Below are 23,035 nucleotides of genomic sequence, written 5' to 3' on the forward strand. Positions count from 1 at the left end.
AAGAACAGTAAGTTCTCACATAATGTGGCCCGTGGGTTCTGTGACTTTAAGTGAAATGACATATAATGAAACCAATTTTGCCATAGGCTAATGGACATAAGTGAGAGTTAAGTGTCTATAGTATCTCATCAATGTTATAATGAAATGACATTGAACAAAACAGGACACTGAGATTTGATCCAAGATGGAGGAGTCAGAGGAAGCTGCCTTCCCCTCCTCCTTTCACCACATCAACATTACAACAGGACTATCAATCTGGATGACCATCTGAAGACTAGATGAACAGAAGTCCTATAACTAAGGATGCAAAGAAGAAGCCACATTAAGACTGGAAGGAGGGACAGAGATGTTAAACTGGCTGGCCCCACACCCACATGTGGCAGTTGAGAATCTGGAGGGTTATCTCAGCTACAGAGGTTCCCCCCCCCCCCGCCCCGAGGAGCAAGGGGTCTCAACCCCAGTTCAGACACCTATACCAGGCTGCCCAGCCTGGAGCAACAGTGCCAAGAAGAGGAGCCCACATAACATCTGGCTATGAAAATCAGCAGGGATTCTGTCCACGGAGGTGAGATGGAAGCTGCTAAAAACCAAGGTGTCCTCTTTTTGTTTTTTAATATTTTTTAACTGATTTTTTAGAGAGAGAGGAAAGGAGAGGGAGAGAGCAAAACATCAGTGAGAGAGAGAAACATCGATCAGCTGCCTCCTGCATGCCCCCCACTGGATATTGAGCCTGCAACCCAGGCATGTGCCCCGACTAGGAATCAAACCTTGACCTCCTGGTTCATGGGTTGACGCTCAACTACTGAGCCACACCAGCTGGTCCTTTTTTTTCTTTTTTTTTAAGAATCCTGTCTGGCTTACTTTTTTTTTATCTTCCTTCTCTTTACTTATGATTTTGAAAATACTGATCCTTCTCCCAGTTCTTCTCAAAGTTGTAGTGTTCAGAAATACAGTTTCCATTAAACATGCAGGATAACTTCCTCTCTTTTTTAATTATTTTACCATTTAGATCTCCACACTCTTTACTGGTGAGCTCCATAACCTGCCCTGTTCCTTGTCATAGTTTCGGTTTAGACAGCTTGCCACCACCTTCCTTGCGAAGTCTACTCTGAGCTGCATCTCTGCTGGATTCTTCTTAGCATATGTTCTCTTAGCAGCACAATCAGTTATTGTTCTTCGTGACTCAAGTCCAGTATTTTTTCTACTCTGTTCTCAGTTCTCAGAATTGAACAGCTTCTGGAAAATAGGCCATTGTCTTTACCCTTCTGGGATTTAAGTAGACACATTTTTAAATTTATATCTTTATGAAGATTGAAAGAGAAATAGATGTCAGAGGCCAGAGGCTGAAAGGAGTTTCTGGAGACGGTCTATGTATTAATTACCCTCCTACCCTGGGCCATTCTGTATAAAGGCATCCTAGCACAGTGGTCGGCAAACTCATTAGTCAACAGAGCCTAATATCAACAGGACAACGATTGAAATTTCTTTTGAGAGCCAAATTTTTTAAACTTAAACTTCTTCTAATGCCACTTCTTCAAAATAGACTCACCCAGGCCATGGTATTTTGTGGAAGAGCCACACTCAAGGGGCCAAAAAGCCTCATGTGGCTCGCGAGCTGCAGTTTGCCGACCACGGGCCTAGCAGAAGCTTGGTGAGTTGGGGAGACTCTGTGGAGTGGTGGAAGGACAGTAGGTTGTGGAAACGATGGGTTTAAATTCCTGCTTTATCATTTTCTAGCTATGTGAACTTGGGCAAGTATGTTACCCAAGTTCTCTGAACCTTGGTCGATTTCTTCTGTAGAATGGGGAGAATGTGACCTGCCTCCCTAGCATGGCAGAGGCACTGATCAGGTGCTTTGTTCAGAATAAATAAAAGGACCCCTACTCTGTGGCCATAGCCAAGCGAGGTGCCCCTTAGCTGGGCACCCTGGTGCAGTGCATAACCTGAAATCGACCCAACCAAGGTGAGGAAGTCTATCACCTTCCATCATTAAAAGCAAGCCTGGGAAAGCGCTGGGCAGGGGGACAGTAATGGGTCTGCCTGGTTGCTTGGCAGGGATTTAGGACCTTAGGAAGGTGCCTGTCTTTTTACCTTCTAACTGCTTTCACACCGACTCTTCTGTATTTTCATCACACCACTAGCAATGTCATATTAGCATGCTAGCTCAAAGGTGTCACTCTTGGAGAAGGTGCGCAGGGAAGCAATCCCTTTTCCCTGCTGGTCTCAGGCCCCCACCTTCTGCCTACTCCACAGATTGTCGAAGTACTTACTGAGACCACGAATAGGAAAACATTCAGAACATGACACAAACACTGACTTAATTTTTTTTTCTTTTATTTCTTTATTAAGGTATTACATATGTGTCCTTATTCCCCCATTACCCCCCACCTCCCATTCATGCCCCCACCCCCCTGTTGTCTGTGTCCATTGATTAGGCTTATATGCATGCATATAGTCCTTTGGTTGATCTCTCCCCCTTACCCCCACTGTCCCCTACCTTTCTTACTCGTTCTCTTTTATATTCCTCCAAGATTGTCTGGCATTTGTTTAGGCTTTCTGCTACTGTTTTCTGTTCCTGGGATTCCATGGTATAGTGCTTGACCCCAAGATAAATGAAGGATACTCCATTGAGATATTAGATAAAAATTAAAAGTTGTATTTATATTTACCTTAAAGGGAAAAGAATTAAGCTTTTCTAATATTTGACATAGAGATGGACAGTACATTAGGGATATACTTATGAATAAACATAGGTATACTGAATGGGCATGCTCAACATTTTTTCTCTAACATGGGTAAGTGATAATATTCTATGAAGACCACTGTTCAATTCTCACACCTCTGTAGCCCACTAAATCCTCTGAATGCAATTACGTTTGTTATTCTTCTTTTGATTTATGTAAGTATTGGCCCCCTGCTTTCCATTCTAGGACAGAGCTTTTGTAAATCCTGTGGTGAAACTTGCCCGCCTCCCTTCCTCTAACCTCTCTTTTCACATTGTTATCTGCTTAGGATATGGGAAAATTTAAGCTTTTCCCCGAAAACAGGAATAATTCATATAAGGTAATTTGTAAATTACTATCAGATTGTGATTCTTTTGGTTTAATCCTAGAAATTCAGTAAAATAAAATAAGAACGTAGGCTCTGGGTCCTGGTGGCCTGGGCTAGATGACATGAGCAAGTGGCTTAACCTTGCTGTGTTTTGGTCTCCTCATCTGTGAAATGGGAATAATAAGAGTGCCTGCCTCATCAGGTTAAGGTGACAATTAAAAGAATTAATATCCATGACATTTTTAAAATAAGGCAGTTGCATGTTAAATACAACATAAGCTTGCTGCTGCATTACTGTAATCACCACCCTTATCTTCATTTCTTGAAGAGATATGGTCCACACACAGACCTATGGCAACTCTGACCTGGAAGGACTGGTGTCAGTTCTGGGTTCATTCACTTTCTCAGCAAATGTATACTGGTCTATGTACCAGGCACTCTACCGTGCTGGATGCTCCACCTCATTGTCAAACCTTGTAATTCTGTCTGGTGGGCTGTATCTCCCATGTTTGTGGCCATTAACCAGTTTGTGGCCATTAACAGTCCGCTTTGCAGTGGATTCAGTTTCTGCTTCTCTAGTCAATATAAAGGACTTAGCTGTTGCCAAATTACTAAACATTTGCTGTTGCAGAATTACTGAACACTGTGGATTTCTAGTCATTTGATATTTTAAGGTACAAATAAACTTTCCCTGCATTATTAATTCCCAGGTCATATTATTGCTGTCAATTCCTTGGTTATTACTCCTCTGAACTGTTTGCTTATTGTTCACTGAGTCCCAGTTCCGTGTGTTTCTCTCTGGGGATGACTCCTCCAGATTGATTCAAGCTGTATTCTGCCTCATACTACCTAATCTTCACAAAGGATACATTCTCTCTTACCCAAATTGCAATCTTATGAGACTGCTAGACAGTCTTAGGCTGGCTTAATATTCTTTTCAACAAATTGCAGTATTTATAGAGGGAGAGAAGTTGTCAATGTAATACTTTGTCTGAAAAGCGAGCAAGATTAAACATACTTATTTCACTCTTGAACACCTGTGTATTCTTTCCCCCCTCTCTGAAGATATGGTTTTTATAAAAGCTCGGGAAATTCCCATTCTATTAAGACCATTCACTTTCATCTGCGCATGTCGTCCAAGATCTGGTTAGAAAGAGAAGAGGAAATGATAAAGACAGGCATTTCTTCCCTATTTTCTCCTTCCAATCCTTTCACTTCTCATACAAAAGCGAATCTAAATCTTGGGAGCCATCCAGCTCAAGACTGAGCCTGATAAAGGGATGTGCTTCCCAGACCAATGACTGGTTCTCCCAGGCCCCAGCGAGAGAGAGAAAATGCAACATTTTAAAAATACATGACAGTTATTTAAAGATTTATTTTGTTGTGATTCATTCTGTGTCAACAAAACTGCGGTGTTTTATGTCATAACTTAGACGTGATTAACAAAGTCATAAATTTTCATTTTTCCATCATGTGGGTTAAGAATAAAATGTTGTGCTGGAATTGGACATTGTATTCTCCAGACAAAGGAAATGGACATTTATTGGATGTTATTGCTGCTTTCTTTGCACTAATGACATTATGAAAGCTCTTTGAATAATATAATTTGAAAATATTATTTCTGTGTTTCAGGTCATGCAAGACAAGATCATTTGCCTTCCGAAAAGAGTTCAGCCGTCTGCGAACCACTCTTCCGTTTTGAATGTCTCTCAAGCAGTTGCCGGAACCACCCCACTGCCTCCACCTAACCCATCTTCGACTAACCCGGTCACTGTGGAAATGAAAGGCCTGAAGACAGATCTGGACCTTCAGCAGTACAGCTTCATAAACCAGATGTGCTATGAGCGAGCCCTCCACTGGTATGCCAAGTACTTCCCTTACCTTGTCCTCATCCACACCCTGATCTTCATGCTGTGCAGCAACTTTTGGTTCAAGTTCCCTGGTTCCAGCTCCAAAATAGAACATTTCATCTCCATCCTGGGGAAGTGTTTTGACTCTCCCTGGACCACACGGGCTTTATCGGAAGTGTCCGGGGAGGACTCAGAAGAGAAGGACAACAGGAAGAACAACATGAGCAGGTCCAACACCGTCCAGTCTGGTCCAGAAGGCACCCTGGTCAACTCTCAGTCATTAAAGTCCATTCCTGAGAAGTTTGTGGTTGACAAATCCACTGCCGGGGCTCTGGATAAGAAGGAAGGGGAGCAAGCGAAGGCCTTATTTGAGAAGGTGAAGAAGTTCAGGCTGCATGTAGAAGAAGGTGATATACTGTATGCTATGTATGTTCGCCAGACTGTACTTAAGGTTATAAAATTCCTCATCATCATTGCATACAACAGCGCCCTGGTTTCCAAGGTCCAGTTTACAGTGGACTGTAATGTTGACATCCAGGACATGACTGGGTATAAGAACTTTTCTTGCAATCACACCATGGCACACTTGTTCTCAAAACTCTCCTTTTGCTACCTGTGCTTCGTAAGCATCTACGGGCTGACGTGCCTTTACACCTTATACTGGCTGTTCTACCGCTCTCTAAAGGAGTACTCTTTTGAGTATGTCCGGCAGGAGACTGGAATCGATGATATTCCAGACGTGAAAAATGACTTTGCTTTTATGCTTCATATGATAGATCAGTACGACCCTCTGTATTCCAAGCGATTTGCCGTGTTCCTGTCTGAGGTGAGTGAGAACAAATTAAAGCAGCTGAACTTGAATAACGAGTGGACTCCCGACAAGCTGAGGCAGAAGCTACAGACGAATGCCCACAACCGCCTGGAACTGCCTCTCATCATGCTCTCTGGCCTCCCGGACACTGTTTTTGAAATTACGGAGTTGCAGTCGCTAAAGCTGGAGATCATTAAGAACGTGATGATACCGGCCACCGTCGCGCAGCTGGACAACCTCCAGGAGCTCTCCCTGCACCAGTGCTCCGTCAAAATCCACTGCGCGGCGCTCGCCTTCCTGAGGGAAAACCTCAAGGTCCTGAGCGTCAAGTTTGATGACATGAGGGAGCTGCCCCCCTGGATGTACGGACTCCGGAATCTGGAAGAGCTCTACCTGGTTGGCTCTCTAAGTCACGATATTTCCAAAAATGTCGCCCTGGAGTCCCTGAGGGACCTCAAAAGCCTTAAAATCCTCTCTATCAAAAGCAACCTTTCCAAAATCCCTCAGGCGGTGGTTGATGTGTCCAGCCACCTCCAGAAGATGTGCATCCATAACGACGGCACCAAGCTGGTGATGCTCAACAATTTAAAGAAGATGACCAACCTGACCGAGCTGGAGCTGGTGCACTGTGACCTGGAGCGCATCCCTCATGCCGTGTTCAGCCTGCTCAGCCTCCAGGAACTGGACCTGAAGGAGAACAATCTGAAATCGATCGAAGAGATCGTCAGCTTCCAGCACCTGAGGAAGCTGACAGTGTTGAAACTGTGGCATAACAGCATCACCTACATCCCAGAGCATATAAAGAAACTCACCAGCCTGGAGCGCCTGTCCTTCAGTCACAACAAAATAGAGGTGCTGCCTTCCCACCTCTTCCTATGCAACAAAATCCGATACTTGGACTTATCCTACAACGACATTCGTTTTATCCCCCCTGAAATCGGAGTTCTGCAAAGTTTACAGTATTTTTCCATCACTTGTAACAAAGTGGAGAACCTTCCAGACGAACTCTACTTCTGCAAGAAACTTAAAACTCTGAAGATTGGGAAAAACAGCCTGTCAGTACTGTCACCCAAAATTGGAAATTTACTGTTCCTTTCCTACTTGGATCTTAAAGGCAATCACTTTGAAACCCTTCCTCCCGAGCTAGGTGACTGTCGAGCTCTGAAGGGAGCTGGTTTAGTTGTGGAAGATGCCCTGTTTGAAACTCTGCCTTCTGATGTCCGGGAGCAAATGAAAACAGAATAACTTATTTTTGTTTAAAGTTTGACTGAAACATGCTTCTACCAAATACAGTATAAATAATTAGGTAGTGTTAATGCCTTTCCAGGTTTTTTTGTTTTTTTTTTCTTTCTTTTCACACAAAACAAAATGTACACAAAGATCAAGTCAGGAGTATGTATTTTTTAATAAAAATTTAATTGTATTTTTTCAATATTAATATTTTAAAGTTTTATTTGTCTTGGAACCTAATGTACCTATTATTGTTTTTTACTAACAGAAACTGATGGTTCCATCTGTTTTTTGTTTTGTTTTGTTGTTGTTGTTGTTGTTCAGCTAATTCTTGTGAAAGGGAAAGAATTTTAAGTTGCATGCTTTTGGGTGTTTTTTTAAATAGATGAAGATATTTTGCCAAGGTCATTGTTAGCTTGTTTACACCTGCACAGTTCCTTGCTCTTGCTGTCATTGTGTGAATACCAAGGAATCTGTGCTAGTTATTTTAATACCAGCTGCCTTCTCCATTGACCAAGCCCTTCATTCTATAAAACACTCTTTTCTGGAGTTTAAATTCACATAAGTGCATTGACACAAACTATTATCTTTAAATTTACCCCCCCCCCCCACCTCCAAGAGAACCCTAAATTACGTTATTTCATATACCTGACAGTTAAAGTTATCCTTAGACAAGGATTTTTTTAAGTGAGTGAAGACAATAATGTCCCATAGTTGGCATGCTTGAATTCATCATTTATAATTTAATCAATTTCCATTTTTACCAAACATTTAAAAATACTGAAAAGCTAAATACAGAGGCTCCCCCCCCATTAATCTCAATATAACTAAGTAGTACTGGTGAGCAACCTTAGGGAAGCTAGATTTATTTTCATTAAAACAGGTAATTAAATTTAAAAATCATAGAATTAGAAGCCTGGTTTTTTGAGTAATTTAATCATCTTTGATCTCTTGATATGTAGATACATCAGATGGAAAAATATTTCACTACTAAGGCATTCTGTTAAAGAGCTGGTGCACGCCAGTCAGGCCCACTGGTTCCTCCGGCAGAGTGGCAGTGGAACCTATTCAAATTCTGCCTGCTGCACAAAATAACCCACATGTTTATACATATAATCAATTCCCCTCAAGTCTGCCCTTGCTGTGACGCTAGTGATTCAAGCACAGGAACCCTGTATGTTCTCTTTGGCTTAAAATAAGTATATCCTGTAGAATGGTTCTGTTACATTTTTCTGAAATTGCTAGGTGGGTATCACTTAGCAGTTTTGCCTGATGATCAGTAGAGCTTTCATGTCTTTGTACTTAAAAACCCAACATTTTCTAGGCCTTGGGCAAAATTTTTTGCTGTTAAACTGTATGGAACAGAAAATGAAAACACTATATGTGCCCACAATCCAGGACCAGTACTACTGATCATGGAATTTTGTTCAATTTACCAAATCACCTGGACCATTTGCCAAGCCCTAATCTCCTCTACGAAAGTTCTGTGGCTTAACAATGAGAGAAAGTAGGAAGATGCTTTGGGGTTTCAAAATGCTGCCTTTAAAATTTGCCCCTTGATCCTGGCGACTTTGCTCAGTGCTACTCTGAGTGATGTGAAACACAACCACAGGAACTACTCAGCAGATACGTGTGCCGCAGTCGTGTTTTTAATGTTGCAGGACAGCGTGGGCCGAAGAATTGGGGAAAGATGCTTTTCATTTACTTAATAATCTAATCCTGCAGACCAAAGTGCTTCACATTTCTGCTCTACGTCAAAAGGTTAGAATGGTGATTTATACAACTGATTTGTTTCAACCTGTAATGGAAACAATAGGCTTAAAATAGTAACATGGTTATATTTCTTGTAGGGTAAAATACTCAATTCCAGGATATTGTTAGGATCCTGATTATGAACAATGTGCTGCTGCACAAAATAATCCACATAATCTCTCATGTTAATGTGCTATATTTAGAAACATAGGCCTGTTTTAAACAACAAAACAAAACAAAACAAAAAAACAAACTGGAAGATTGTCCACAGCTGAGCATGACAAAAATACCCCCTTGAAAGATAAACTTCAAGAGCTATTGTTAAAACACTGGGTGCACTATTTTTCTGTATACAGTTTACGGTTATTTTCTATATCACTCTTCAAAAGGGATCTATTCGGGTTCAAAATCATATTTATGCTCAAGTCTTTATCTGGTGTTAACTCATAATCTCACATAGGTTCATAACTGAAGTAAGTCACTAGTAATTATTTTATCACTTGTAACAATTTGCTTAAAATTCCAAAAGAACTCGATTTGCTTTCTTAATGAGTCCGCAGGCTGACCCTTCACCTAAGTTCTAAATAACATCCAATAAATCAGCATAGTTCCATGACCTTCTGTTGTCACTAAAAAGGAGAATTCATAGATGTTTCTATTAGCTTTTATAAAAATTCTCAAACTCTATCTTGAGTCGAAATTTTCTAACACTGGCCCATTATAATAATATAGATTTTTGTTCACATTCTTAAGTAAAAAAGTATTCAATTACTATTTAGCCTTTAAATGAGAAACTCAGGTAACTAAACTGCTCACTTTTCTAAAGTCCTTTAACAGATCAACTTCATATAAAAGGGATGTTTACCTAATCTTTTCCCATATTTTGTAAGTGTTCTTGCTAAAAAAAGAGAACTTCTATAGGATCCATGGGAAACTGCTTATATAAATATAAAAGCACCATATTATCCTCTTAACTCCGTTGGGTGCTTGAAGCCCATACACTACTCTTTTTTTGGTCTGTTTTAATGGTTACGTGTAGATAGCCAGCTAATGGGCTGGTTGAAACTGAGCTTATTAAGTATATCCCAATGGAACTCCCCTAAGATCACACCTCAGAAAACTAGTTATGTGTTGGGTTTTCATTTCATTTGTTTTTAACCACACTTTTAATATAAAGGTTCTTGATACAGTAAAATCTGCTATTTACAATTTTTTATTGTTCACCCACCTTTTTCCCTGCCACACATTCCCCATATAGCTAATTGTAGCGAGTTCTAACGGTTTACATGGCATCCTGCTTTTTCATAAAGGTATGGGAAATACGCCTGCTGTCAGTATTTTGTTCATTTAGAGGTGACTCCTTCTCTGTCTGTCAAGGCCTTGAGTTACTTGGGATGAGGAAAGTTCAAGTTCCTGCAATATGATCTCTGATATTAAGGAAGAGAAGACAAAATCTTCACATCTCTTATTGCCATTTCCCCCAAAAGGAGTTTGCTGTTATTTATTTTTCTCATTCTACTGTAAGTTCATTGTTAAGTAGTTTATTTTACTCTCTAATTTCATACCTGATCAAGAGTAATGACATGTTTACTTAAACAGTGAGCATTCATGATCCATCTTTATGCAAACTGTCAGTAGTATTTAGTAATGAATAGATAAATTTCAGTATAATTTCAATTTGTGTTTAGAGACTAAATTAAGATTCAATTCACATTCTCCTATTAACACTGAATGTGATCATGTTATTCAGACAGTTCACATTTGGGTAGGATCTCAATAACTCAGGGCAGAGTTCCATACTAACCCTAAATTAGCAAAACAACACAGTTGTTAGTGAAGGGGATGTCTCGAAGGTCTACGCTTTTCTCATCTTTCCTTGTCTATTCAGACACATTGTAAGAAAATCTGGACAGTCTCAACCAGACCTGCCACTGATTTTTCAGATTTACGCTTCAGTGATACGCTTCTAATACAATTTCAAATTAGGGATCCACTCTTATTTCATTTTCCCAAGCCAGTCACTGACGCAGGTAACAGCCCTAAGTTTATTTGGGGTAGAAGGAAAAGGATCTCCTCCCAGCCCCAAGGAAATTTTTTTTAATGAGAAGATCTTGAAAAGGGGTGTATACATTTGAACTTAATTTCTTGACCATATTAAAAACAGTTATTATGCATGTTTTTTAATGTGATATAAATTTGCTTTCTGCTAATTACCATTCCCCCCTCGCCCTCCCACCTGATTCTGTCTCTTCAATGACTATTTTACTAGGTTTGAAATCCAACGCCTTACGTGCTCACTCAGTTTTCCCTCTGCCTCGTGTTTTCTCTCACTGTCTATATGTGTTCAGATTGTGTCAAATGCTGGCAAAACCTCTAAGACTGTCAAAAAAATGCTTGAAAGTTGATTTGCCATCGTGCAAATTCATGGTAAAATGTCTTAATGTTATATGGCTATGTAGTACGTAGGAACAGAAAATAACTTAAATAAAGTCATTTTTGTAATTTAAAATTGGAATTTGTCCCTTCCTTACTCATTTGAAGAGCTCCTGTTTACCTTTTGCATTTCTGTTGTGTTTTTGCATATTCTGTTACTATGGCTCCCTGTACTCTGCAGGAAATGGGCTGCATGCATTCTTTCACATTGTGTTTAGCCAGTTTCTGCAATTGTGACTAATTATTTCCTTCCTTAATTCACTGTACTGCATCTACCCAAGGTGCCCCTGGAGTTTCATTTGGGTAATTAGTGCCATAATATGTAATCTGGAGTGCAATTTCTGTACATTTGCCAGATCAGATTGTACAATTGCTGTCCAGCCAGCCCAGCTTTCTGTAAATACTTGGTAATGACTGTGGTTAATTAAAGGGATCAGAATGGTTCTGCACAGCTAGGAGCACTCCCCCGATTAGCCACATACACTCCAGGTGCAGGAAAGCCTTTTATAAGAACACTTACACCACTTATACATAAAAGTTTGTGATTGGTAACTTTTGAAACTAAATTATAACTTTGCATATTTTTCTGTAGTCACTTATGGCTCGGTTATTTTACTGATAAGCAACTGATAGTCCTTTGAAGAAGGACTATTAAGATGAAGGACTGAGTGTGGCGAAAGGGGCCTTGTGAATGGGTGCATCAGACACTTGGAAGGCACTGTGTGAGAGTTCTGGAGAAATTTTGGACAAGAACCGAGAAATGCAATATATGTAAATCTTTGAATACAGGTTATACTTTAGATTTCATACTTGAACATATTTGAACAAAGCAAGGTGCAAAAGTGATCAGGATGCCATAAGTGATAGAGTGTTTTCAGAGTTTGAATATTTTGCATAAAAGACAGCATTAAGCAAAGATGTTCACACCAAACGTCTAAACAAATTGGCCTTTCCCATTACTGTGATTCATGGATTCTTCTATTATAATTATAAAGTTTGGGGACAAGTGGAAGATGGACTTTCTCTTCAGTTTATTTCTTTAATCCTTTAAGGAATTAATTTCATTTCAAAGTTACATCTAGACATCATTTTTAAAAAAGTGTTTTTGTTCCATCTTAGTAGTCTCAGGCAACATTCTTGGGAAAAGTGACACAAAGAGCCAACAAGTAAGTTTTGCATTTTATCTCTCTTCCATAGTTCTTAAAAAATCAACTTCCCAGCAGTGATTTTGATAAAGAAAACATAACATTTCTTCTTTTTGATATGCAAAGATTCCTGGGGTTCCCTTATAATTTTACATAAACTGTGTGGAGTAATTTTGTTAAAATAATACTCCAAGTAACATTTGGACAACTTTGAACATATCATGTTAATTTAATCAAATAATAATTAAAACCAATGCAAAACATTAAGGCATACTCATTGTAGGTTTGAAGACTAAATGTCCACAAATTTATGCAATAGTTGATGAGTTCCATTTGTGCCTATTGAGTTATATGTATAAATTATAATTCTTAGTGATTGAAATTGCTTTATGAAAAATACTTTGTAGCATAGCCAATCTCAGCAAAAACCTGAAAGCTCATGTACATCAATGATCTCTAAGTGGTGTTAAAGAAAAAATTATTCTGACATTTGTTAAAATGTTAAGGGAGACTTTATTCAGGACTTACTATTTATTCAGGATTTTTTCTTAACTCTCCCCAGGTCCTAGCCTTTGGTGGTGTGACTCAGACTTTCTGGGTAGTCACTTTCCGAGCCTTAAGAGCCTTAACAAGGTCAGCACGCTAATAGATTTAGTTGTTCTAGGCACCCAGAAACAAAGACAGGATGTTGACAGCCTTTATTTAATGAGAAAATGTTTAAAATAAGTCCATGCTTGTGCAACTGAAAGCTAGAGATTTAGCGTCAACCAGAACTACTCAGTCTAACCATTTAGCTACGTAAATATTTTGTCAAGTCCAGATAACCTGTGTCAAATGGGAACTACAAAGAATGCCACAGGAATTACATACCTGATTTACATTACATGAGACTTGTTTATTGAGGGGAGGAGGAAATGGAAGTGTGGGGACAGAAAAGTAATTTTCCTTCTACCCTTCTAAATCCTTAGGGCTGGACTAATAATCAAATTGACATGAGACAGATTAACAGAAGAAAATGACCAAATTAATTATGTATGTACATACGAGGGTTCCATAAGACTGTGAGACCGAGGACATATCGGATAGTTGAGGCTTCCATGCCATTCTGGACTAATGAGAGGGAGGGAGGAGTCTGGAATTTCAAAAGGAGCCAGGCGATTCACAGGTAGATGAGAAAGCAAACAAGTGGCCAACTGAAAACAATGGCACACAGAGGGGAATCTAGCAAACAGACTTTGCCGGGTCCTCCCTGTCGGCCACATTTAACTCTTACATGCTAAGGGGAATACCACGGCTCCCTTCCTGAAGCAGCTTTTCCTATTGGAATTTCTTAGGCAGGTAAGGAGGGGTGAGGGTAAAAACAAAACAGAAAACTTCTTCCGTTTGTTTGGGCTTTCATTGTTTTTAACTTGAAATGATCTACATGCCACTGTGGCACTTTCTGGAGAAACTAGTTCTGGACCCTACACTGAACTGGGAGCCTCCTGATAAAAGATGCTCAATATACTTTCTAAAATTCAGGCTGATTTGCCCTTCGAATTCTACCAACAACAATGTTAAAACAATCAAATCCCAGTACGGCAAACCAGCTAGCCCAGTGGTCGGCAAACTCATTAGTCAACAGACCCAAATACCAACAGTACAACGATTGAAATTTCTTTCGAGAGCCAAATTTTTTAAACTTAAACTTCTTCTAACGCCACTTCTTCAAAATAGACTCGCCCAGGCCGTGGTATTTTGTGGAAGAGCCACACTCAAGGGGCCAAAGAGATGCATGTGGCTCGCGAGCCGCAGTTCGCCGACCACGGAGCTAGACAATTGTTTTTAGATAGCTTTCCCTAACTCACTAAATATAAAACTGCTAAAATATATAAATAGAAAAATAAAAGTTTTCTTAAAAAAAACTTATAGTGACTTTGGAGGGCTTTAATTATAAATCTGATCAAGAACTTGCATAAAAAATGTCTGAAAGTTGACTCCAAAACGGTAATGGCATCCTTTTTTTAATCCTCACCAGAAGATTTTTTTTTTCCATTGATTTTTAGAGAGAGTGGAAGAGAGAGGGAAAGACAGAAATATCGATGTGAGAGAAACACATTGGATTGTTTGCCTCCTGTACATGCCCCAACCAGGGCCCGGGCCAGGGAGGAGCCTGCAACCGAGGTATGTGCCCTTGACTGGAATCAAACCTGAGACTCTTCGGTCTGCAGGCCGACACTCTATCCACTGAGCCAAACCAGCTAGGGCTGATAATGCCATTCTTAATAGCACTGACTACCATAGTAAACAATGGTAAGACAGAGTTGCATTCTGGGTTGTTTTAAAATGTTTAGGATCATAAACATTTTTTTATGTATATTGGAAGGGGGAAAAATTACACAAAATTTTATCTGGGACTATATAATGCTTTAAATAGGCCAGGCAATAAAGGATTTACAGTTTATCTGTGTTATTTGAATTGATTAAACAGGAACCATACAGTATTAGATATTCATAGAAATGCCCCTTCTATATTTAGTTCTGCCCATCCAAACACAATTTTGACTTTTATATTAAGATCCTTAAGACTTTTTAAAGACTTTTAAGACTTCTTTAGAATTTCTCTAAAACTGTCTACCTGCCTATGTGTTTAGGGCACATATCACTTGTACTATGGTTATTTTAGGACTTACCATATCTCTCATAGTTGGAGGCCTAATAAGTGCAGAAACCAACACTTATCCTAATATATATTAAAACCCTGGGTTGTAACAACCAGTAATGACTGGAGGCTGACCAACCGGAAGTCAGTGCTGGCCCCGCCCCCAAGCAAGTGGTTAGGGGCAATCAGGCAGGCAGGCAGAGGGGTTAGGGGTGATCAGGTAGGCATACCAGTGGTTAGGGGTGATCAGGTAGGCAGGCAAGTGGTTAGGGGCAATCAGATAGGCAGACGGCCCCTCACCGGGCTGGCCCCGCCCCCAAGCAAAGAGGCCCAGGCTAGCCAAGCCATTGTACCCCAGCCTGTCATCTGCAGAGGGAGGCCACTGGTGGCAGGGGAGGGGGGATAGCACTGCACAGATGACAAGCAGTAGCAGTGGTGGGGTGGGGCCAGCTGCCTGCAGCCCGGGGAAGAAAAACCCCAATAGGCCCTGATCTCAGGCCAGGCCTAGGGACTCTACCTGAGGGATCCCGGATTGTAAGAGGGTGCAGGCCGGACTAAGGGACCATTCCCCCCCCCCCCCCCCGAATGCACGAATTTTCATGCACCAGGCCTCTAGTTTATCTTTATGTTTCAGTAAAGTGCTTCCCTTTGTTAGTCATACAAAATGGTCCCTGAAACAATACTGCTGAATCAGTCAGGAGATCTAACTCTATTAACTGAGGGTCTTGGAACTGTGAAGGACCATTGTTCCTGTCCAAATTGATTTCTGGATATATTATTCTCCTAGGGATTCTATAGCAATGTACCACACACTGGGTGACTTACAAACAGAACAAACAGAAATGTATTGTCTCGGTTCTAGAGCAAGGTGTCAGCAGGGTTCGTTCCTTCTGAGGGCTGAGGGAGAATCTGTTCCAGGACACTCTCTGTCTTTCGGTGGCTTGTTGGCAATCCTAGGTGATTCTTGGCTTGTAGGTGCATCACCACAGATCTCTGTCTTCATGTTCATATGGTGTTCTCCCTGTGTGTGTCTATCTCTATGTCCAAACTTCCCCATTTTATAAGTACATAGTCATATTGGACTAGGGCCCACCCTAATGACCTCACCTTAACTTGATAATCGCAAAGACTTTATCCTATACTAGAGGCCCAATGCACAAAAATTCATGCAAGAGTAGGCCTTCCTTCCCCCTGCTGCCAACACTGACTTCCCTTCTCCAGCTGTTGGCAGGCACCTGGGACCTAGGCTGGCTTCCCTCGGGCCACCCACAGGCACCAGGGACCCCGCTGGCTTCCCTCAGGCCCCAGCTTTATCAGGAAGGATGTCCGGAAGATGTCTGGTCTAATTAGCATATTACCCTTTTGTTATTATAGATAATAAAAGCCTAATATGCTAAGTGTCCGGTTGTCCGGTCGCAAATTCAACCAATCAAAGCATAATATGCTAATGATATGCTAAGGCCACTCAACTGCTCGCTATGACGTGCACTGACCTCCAGGGGGCAGATGCTCCGACTAGTAGGTTAGCTTGCTGCTGGGTCTGGCTGATCGGGATTGAGTGAGACATGCGAGACATACCCTCCTGCAGTCCCTCCCTGGCTGGCCAACCTCCTGTGTCCCTCCCCGGCCCTGATTGTGCACCAGTGGGGATCCCTTGGCTGGCCTGTGCCCTCTTGCAATCTGGGCTGAGGAACCACCCCCCCCACCCCACCCCCGTCCCGCAAGTTCACGAATTTTGTGCACCGGGCCTCCAGTTTCCAAATAAGGATGCATTCATGGATATTGGGGTTAGTACTTCAACATCTTTGTGGGGAACACAATTCAATTCATAACACTAGGTAAGGTACTTCTCTTTTTTTATGAACTATTACATTCCAGGTTTAGTAGAAACGTAGACTTTTTAGCCCTGGAATATTAGCTAGTCCAGAGGTTTTCAAATAGTATTCCAGGGAGCTCTAACTCTCCAATGAAGTATCTCAGGAGGACTCAGGGACTGAATAGGGCTCTTATCTGTTCCAATGACAATTGCCATGTAACAAACGATTCCAAAACTTAGTAAGGTAAAACTCTTTCATTATACTCTCAGCATCGGTGCGTAAGGAATTTAGACAGGACACCACAAAGACAGCTTATCATCTCTGCTGCACAATGTCTGGGAACCTCAGTCGGGAAGACTCAATGGCTGGGAGCTCAAACAATCTGCAGGCATCTTTACTCCTACGTCTGGCATTTGTTCCTGGCTGTCGGCTGGATCCTCAGCTGGACATCTCTGTACAGCCCCAGCTTTCTGACAGCAGGGTGGTTTCCAGAGTCAGAGATTTTACATGATAATTTACAGTTTCAAAGCAACTATTCCTACATACAGAAAGGATGCTCCGTCACCTTTTGACCAAGCCTTGAAAGTCACATACATCATACTCTACTTGTTGAAGCAGTCATAAATCTTACGCAGTTCAGGGCTGGAGGAGAGGGGACACAGACCTCACCTTTTAATGGGAGGAGGGCCAATGCTACATTGTAAGAAGAAATTGTGGAATAGAAAATATCGTTGCGGTCATCTGTGAAAAGTACAATCTGTCACACTATCCACACCAACCTCTTCAACCATTGGGCGGCATCTCTCCCTGACTCTTTAATATTTACCAGCAATTGTAGGTAGGAAACACAGGATCCCTGTGGATTCTCAGAGGAAAGGTGGAGGTGGGTCGCTGGAGATCAACCAAAGAACTTGTATGCATATATGCATAACCCATGGACATAGACAATAGTGTGGTGAAGGCCTGGGGTGGGGGGCAGGGATGGGCTAGAAGGGGTTAATGGGGGGAAGAAGAGGACATATGTAATACTTTCAACAATAAAGATTTAATTTTTAAAAAAAGATATACCGGATCCATGGAGGCCAAGTAATACATAAATTTCACACAATCTCTTAGTATATCCAGTGATCATTGTAGAAAGCCAGAAAATTGAAAAAGCTAGTAGTTTTCTTCACCTATGTTTTTAAATTTTTTTGCTTCTAATTTCCTTGAACAATCTTGGAGAGTTTTGCAGAACTTCTATTATGAAATAACTGGAAGAAAGCCATCATTTTGTTTTACTGAATCACATTTGCAAAATCACCAACTTTTTGACAGGGTTTAAACTAGTGCTTTCACAAATTTTATTTGCCTGTCGTATGCTTCTCCCTATGTCAGCCAAAATTTCCTGAGTTGCTCAGAGACGTATGTGGACACACGCCTGCACACAGCTTGGTCTGTGACTCACATCCTAAAAAATAAAGAGCTAATGTGCTAATTAGACTGAACAGCAGAACGACCGACCGTCCAGACGAAGCCAGGATTGCAAGGGCCGGCCGGGGCTGCAAGGGGCTGGGAGGGCTGAGCCCCTTGCACGAATTTCGTGCATCAGGCCTCTAGTAAACTAATAAGAGGAAAGGTCCCATCCGTATCTGTGGTGGAAAGTCAGGAGATCTGGGGGGAGCCTTAGCCAGGTCCCTCGGCTTCTGTTCTAATCCAGGCTCAGGGTCTGCCCAGGCCCCAGCTCCCTGCACCCTCCCCAGCCTCCCCACCCCTCTGTCACTGGAGGAGAGGCAGCAAGAGCAGGTCTCGGAAGCCTCCAACCCCTGGCTTTGCAGCAGCCTCTCTGGTAGGTCCCATGCTTCTAGCTCAGGAGGAACGTTGTGGGGTTGGGAAAAGTTTTCTAGGAAACAATTACTCACAAACAAAGGGACCAGAAAAGTTTAAATGAATGACTCGCAGCTGGGCAGCCTGCCCTAGGGCGGCTCATGTGAACTGAATCTGTGTAATGCTGCATTAGGATCGGTGTTCTCCCTCCAGCCTCATAAATCTTCAAACCCATTTATTGAGGGCTCCCCTCCCTCGTGTTCACTCTTATAAAATCCACCCACATGTTAAGCTCATTCAGAAAGAATAAGGATTTAATAGCACGTCTTCCATCAGAAAGTTTTACCACCGATGTCAGCTGGAGTCTGGGTGTATCCTAAGATGTAAATGGCATTGGCTACACCCCTATCCCATGCCCTTTGGAAATCCAGTACCCTCCCCAAGCTTTCCTGACTTCTGGTGTGTTCATGATTTCAGGCTGCAGGCTGTTGGTTCTGAAATTCTGTTTCTACGAAACGTCTTCCACTCATCACCTCACCGTTCCACGTGTGCAGTCCCTGTCTCTAGCTGAAAGGCAAGTCCACCCTGTTCCTTGATTTCCCCCAACACTCACACCAGGCTTTTGTGCCTGTTAGAGACTTAAGGAAGGTTTGGAGAGACAGCCAAGCATTCATGATTGCCATGCAGGCCTTGTTAAGGCCCCATATGGTACAAGCCCTTCAGCCCCGGAGTTACTCAGCCAACCCCTCTTGCCTCTCCCAGCCCTGTTCCACAACCTCCATCTCAAATTCCTCACTCCCAGTGCAGGGCAGTGTAACTCCCTCTCTCATCTCCTGGCCTCTGCTCTCTACCTCCTCTCTCTCACCCTTCCCCCTGGGCAGCTTATCAAAGTTTTTCTCAACACACTTTCATCCCTAAGAGGAATTCTGGTGTCTGCTGTTGCTTTATCAGCCTATTTGTTGCAAGTTGTCGCTCTGAGCTGCATTTCTCTGCCTATTCCTCCTGTCTTCTTCCAAATTCCCCACCTTTTCCCCTCTGCAAATGCCGAATCTGCACGTGCCATCCTCAGCCCTCTGTCCTCCCTTGTCCCTGCCCCAGCCCGTAGTGACCTCGTTTATTTTCAGAGCTATGTCTGCAGCCTTTCTATAGTAACTCCCAAATCTCTACCTCTAATTACACTCCTCTACCTCTCACCACCAGCTGTCTTCTGTCCAGTCCCACTTTTCTGTCATGTCAAGCTTAATGTGCTGAGAGCAAACTTCATCTAAGCATAACTACTATAAAGGCAACAGCCTCCTAGCCTACATGGTCTCCCCACAAGCCTCTCGTCCCTCCACCCTCGCTTCCGCCTCTTTCCATTGCTAGGCCAGTTCTCCAGCGTGTAACTCGTGTCGCTCAGATTTTATTGTGCCTCTGCTCAGAAACCCTCCACTGTCTTCTTAACACAGCCTGTGCACCTCAGCCTGCCTTTCAAGACCCACCACAACCCAGGCCTGACCTGCGTGTCCAGCCCAGGCCTGGAATCCAGAGTGAATTCAAATCCTCACTTTCCATGCACCTGATGTACGACCTTGGGACGGTTAATGTAAACTCTCCGGTCTCTGCTTATGGTAAAGACATCCGGATTTTGGCAACTTCCCAGGAAGTACTAAAGTGTTAAGTATTCTAATACTGGCACCATCCCAATTCTGTCCTCACTAAATTGTAAGTTTCTTGTTTATCAGCAGTCCTGGTTCTAATCAAGGCAAAGATTACCTGCATCTTAGCCACAGTCAGAGCTATTTGCAAGGTCTCGAGGATGTAACCTATGGGTTGACAGCAAGAAAGTAAAATAAAGTGACTGTGTAATAATACATACAGTCAGCCAAGTAGATGCTTAGCTATGTTGGGAAGCCGTTAGTGGGGGCTGTGAGGAGAAGCGGGGGAGGGAGTTAAGGAAGGATGGCTTGTTCCCTTTCCCTCAAACTTCAAATGCTGCCTGGTAACTGGAGATACAGGCATCAAGGGCCAGTGCCCAAACTCCGGCTGCCTGAGAGCATCTGAATTCAAACCAGAGTATATATCCCAGCTCTGCCACTGTCCAGATGTGTGTTGTGTAACGAATCACTTAGCTCCTTCAGTCATAGTCTCCTTGTCCATAAAATGTCTGGGAATACCCATCTAAAAGGCTGCTGTGAGGGGTGGTGGTGTGATGTATATGACGTGCCTAGCTCAGTGCTTGCACTCAAGAAATTTACCAGTAAATTTGTGGATACAGAGAACAAACTGATGGTTGACAGACCAGAGGAGAGGAGGGAGCTGGGTGAACAAGGTGAAGGGATTGAGAAATACAAATTGCAGTTACAAAATAGTCACAGGGATGTAAAGTACAACTTAGGGAATAAAGCAATAGCATTGCAATAATTATGTATGCAGAGTGCCAGGTGGGTGCAAGACTTATCCAGCGGATCACTTTGTAAGTTATATAAATGTTTAACCACTATGCTGTACACCTGAAACTAACAGAATATTGAACGTCAATTGTAATTGAAACATAAAAATGAAGAAAAATTAATTTGTTAGTATCGTGATGACTGTGACTGAGCTCTGGATAATTTAAAATGTAGCCTAAAGTATTGCACATGTTTCTAAAGACAGCATTTATGGAACACTGAGAATGTGCTTGGCATTGCTTCAGAGGCAGCAAGCGTGTGCCTTTGCCCAGGAGGAGGGGGAGCATCCCAGGGGAGTCGCAGGGGAGCGTTTACCGTTGGGAAGCGAGATGAGTGGGATAGCAAGTGCTTTCTCCACCAGCCAGAATTTTCTGAGCACATTCCAGGTAGCAGACACTGTTCTAGCTGCTGAGGAACTAAAAATGAATAGGGTCTGTGTCTTTAAACCGTTCATAATCTATTAGGAAAAGACAGCCATGTGTTTATCCAATAGGTACACCCAGAAGTCTGTTCACACATGAGCCCAAAGGGAGGCTTTGGTTGGATGCACCTGGCGATGGGCAAGGTTTCAGGAGGTGAACCTGAGCTGAGTCTTGATGCAGGTGAACCCCAGACCGAAATGAAGGGGCTGTAGGGAACGAGCACTGAGGCCTGAATGACCACATAGTGTCTTGGGAGGGCTTGCGTCAGGGAAGGAGCAGGGGCCATTGTAATGGAGGTGAAGATGGAAAGACATCTTAGATCAGCTTGAGGGTGTTCTGTACGTGCCACCCACCTCAGAGAGCCCTTTAGTTTATCCTTCAGGCCACGGGAACGGGAGGGAATTTAAATCCATCCTCAGTTACATGCAAAGCCTGGATCATCTTAAAGAGTTGGTTTATGACCTTCCTTTCTGTTTTCAAATCCTTGTAAAAAGAAAGAAAAACACACACACACACACACACACACACACACACACACACACAAACCCTCATCCGGTCTTGCCAGAAAACCAAAGGCTGCAGAGAGAAGGCCAGAGTAGGCGGATTGGCAATGCCCAGAGCAACCTTGGCCGTGCGGAAAGAGACTCACAGACACGAGTGTGCTGCTTGAACTTGTCCTTGGCATTAGGAGAGCCAGGGAAGCCATCCAGCAGACTCATTCTCCTTTGTGCCTGCCTCTCCCTCTTTTTAAACACCCTAGTTTCTTTCTCTGCTTTGCTGCCATTATTTTTTTTAATAGTCCAGCTGATTGTGGGAAATTTGCCCTGTGTAGAGTCTGAGAAGTCATAAAGGAAACCACTCAATTAGACAGAATTCTGAGTGTCTTCCTCAGGGCAAACCTCTCCTCCTCCCTCCGGCCCTGCCCCTTGCGGTGCTGGGCGCTCATTTGGTGGTGCCAGGGTCTCAGGGCACGCGAGGATGTCCGTGGTGTGTGTCTGCCCTCCTCTCTGAAGCCTGCTCCTGGGTGAGCCCAGGCTGCCTGCTTGAGTCACTGGGCTGCTTGGTTCAGACCAGAAGGTGTGGAGGAGGATGTCGCTCGGCTCAGCCAAGTGTCCCTGTCTGACCTCTTGCTCTTTTTCTGTCCCGGTAGGAAAGGTGGAGCTTTCCTGCCACAGAACTTCCCTTCCCTTTTCCTTTCTTTATAACACGGCAGCCCTGTCCTGCCTCCGGGGAGAACAGCACTCTGCAGGATCCCTTTGATCTCAAAGCCAAGGGCTTTGATGGACCTGCTGGGAAAAGCACAATCTGAAAAGCCAGGGCCAACCCTTCCCCTGATGGTACCATTTCTTAATGTATTTTGCACTCCCTGCCTCCCCCAGGGTGAGGCTCAGGTTCTGGCAGGACCCCAGCGAGCTCGCTATGGTGGGAGCATTTCTGTCCCCCGAGTTCACCCTGACTAGACCCAAGAACCCCTCACTCTTCCAACCACCTTCAGACATTCAGCAAGCACTGCCCCTCTGAGCTGGAGACTGCCCCCACATTGGCTGTCAAGAGGGACCAGGTAACACAACCTGGAAGGGAAGTTCGTGTCCCGTAGAGTGAAGCTGGACCAAAGAGGGAAAGGAGACCCAAGGGTGTTGGCCAA

At 42.8% G+C, this 23,035-nt stretch overlaps 1 protein-coding gene across 2 annotated transcripts in view; it reads left to right on the top strand.

The window, feature by feature from the left end:
* The window catches only part of LRRC8C (leucine rich repeat containing 8 VRAC subunit C), an 87,174-nt gene extending 80,028 nt beyond the window's left edge, over positions 1-7,146 (top strand). For both annotated transcript variants that reach the window (XM_028129925.2, XM_054721312.1), the window contains one exon: positions 4,684-7,146. In XM_028129925.2, coding sequence (XP_027985726.1) covers positions 4,684-6,957 — 2,274 coding nt within the window. In that variant the 3' untranslated portion in view covers positions 6,958-7,146. The remainder of the gene's footprint in view (positions 1-4,683) is intronic.
* The last annotated feature ends 15,889 nt before the right edge of the window (positions 7,147-23,035 follow it).

The sequence above is a fragment of the Eptesicus fuscus genome, chromosome 9 (genome assembly GCF_027574615.1).
Source record: "Eptesicus fuscus isolate TK198812 chromosome 9, DD_ASM_mEF_20220401, whole genome shotgun sequence".
Taxonomy (NCBI): domain Eukaryota; kingdom Metazoa; phylum Chordata; class Mammalia; order Chiroptera; family Vespertilionidae; genus Eptesicus; species Eptesicus fuscus.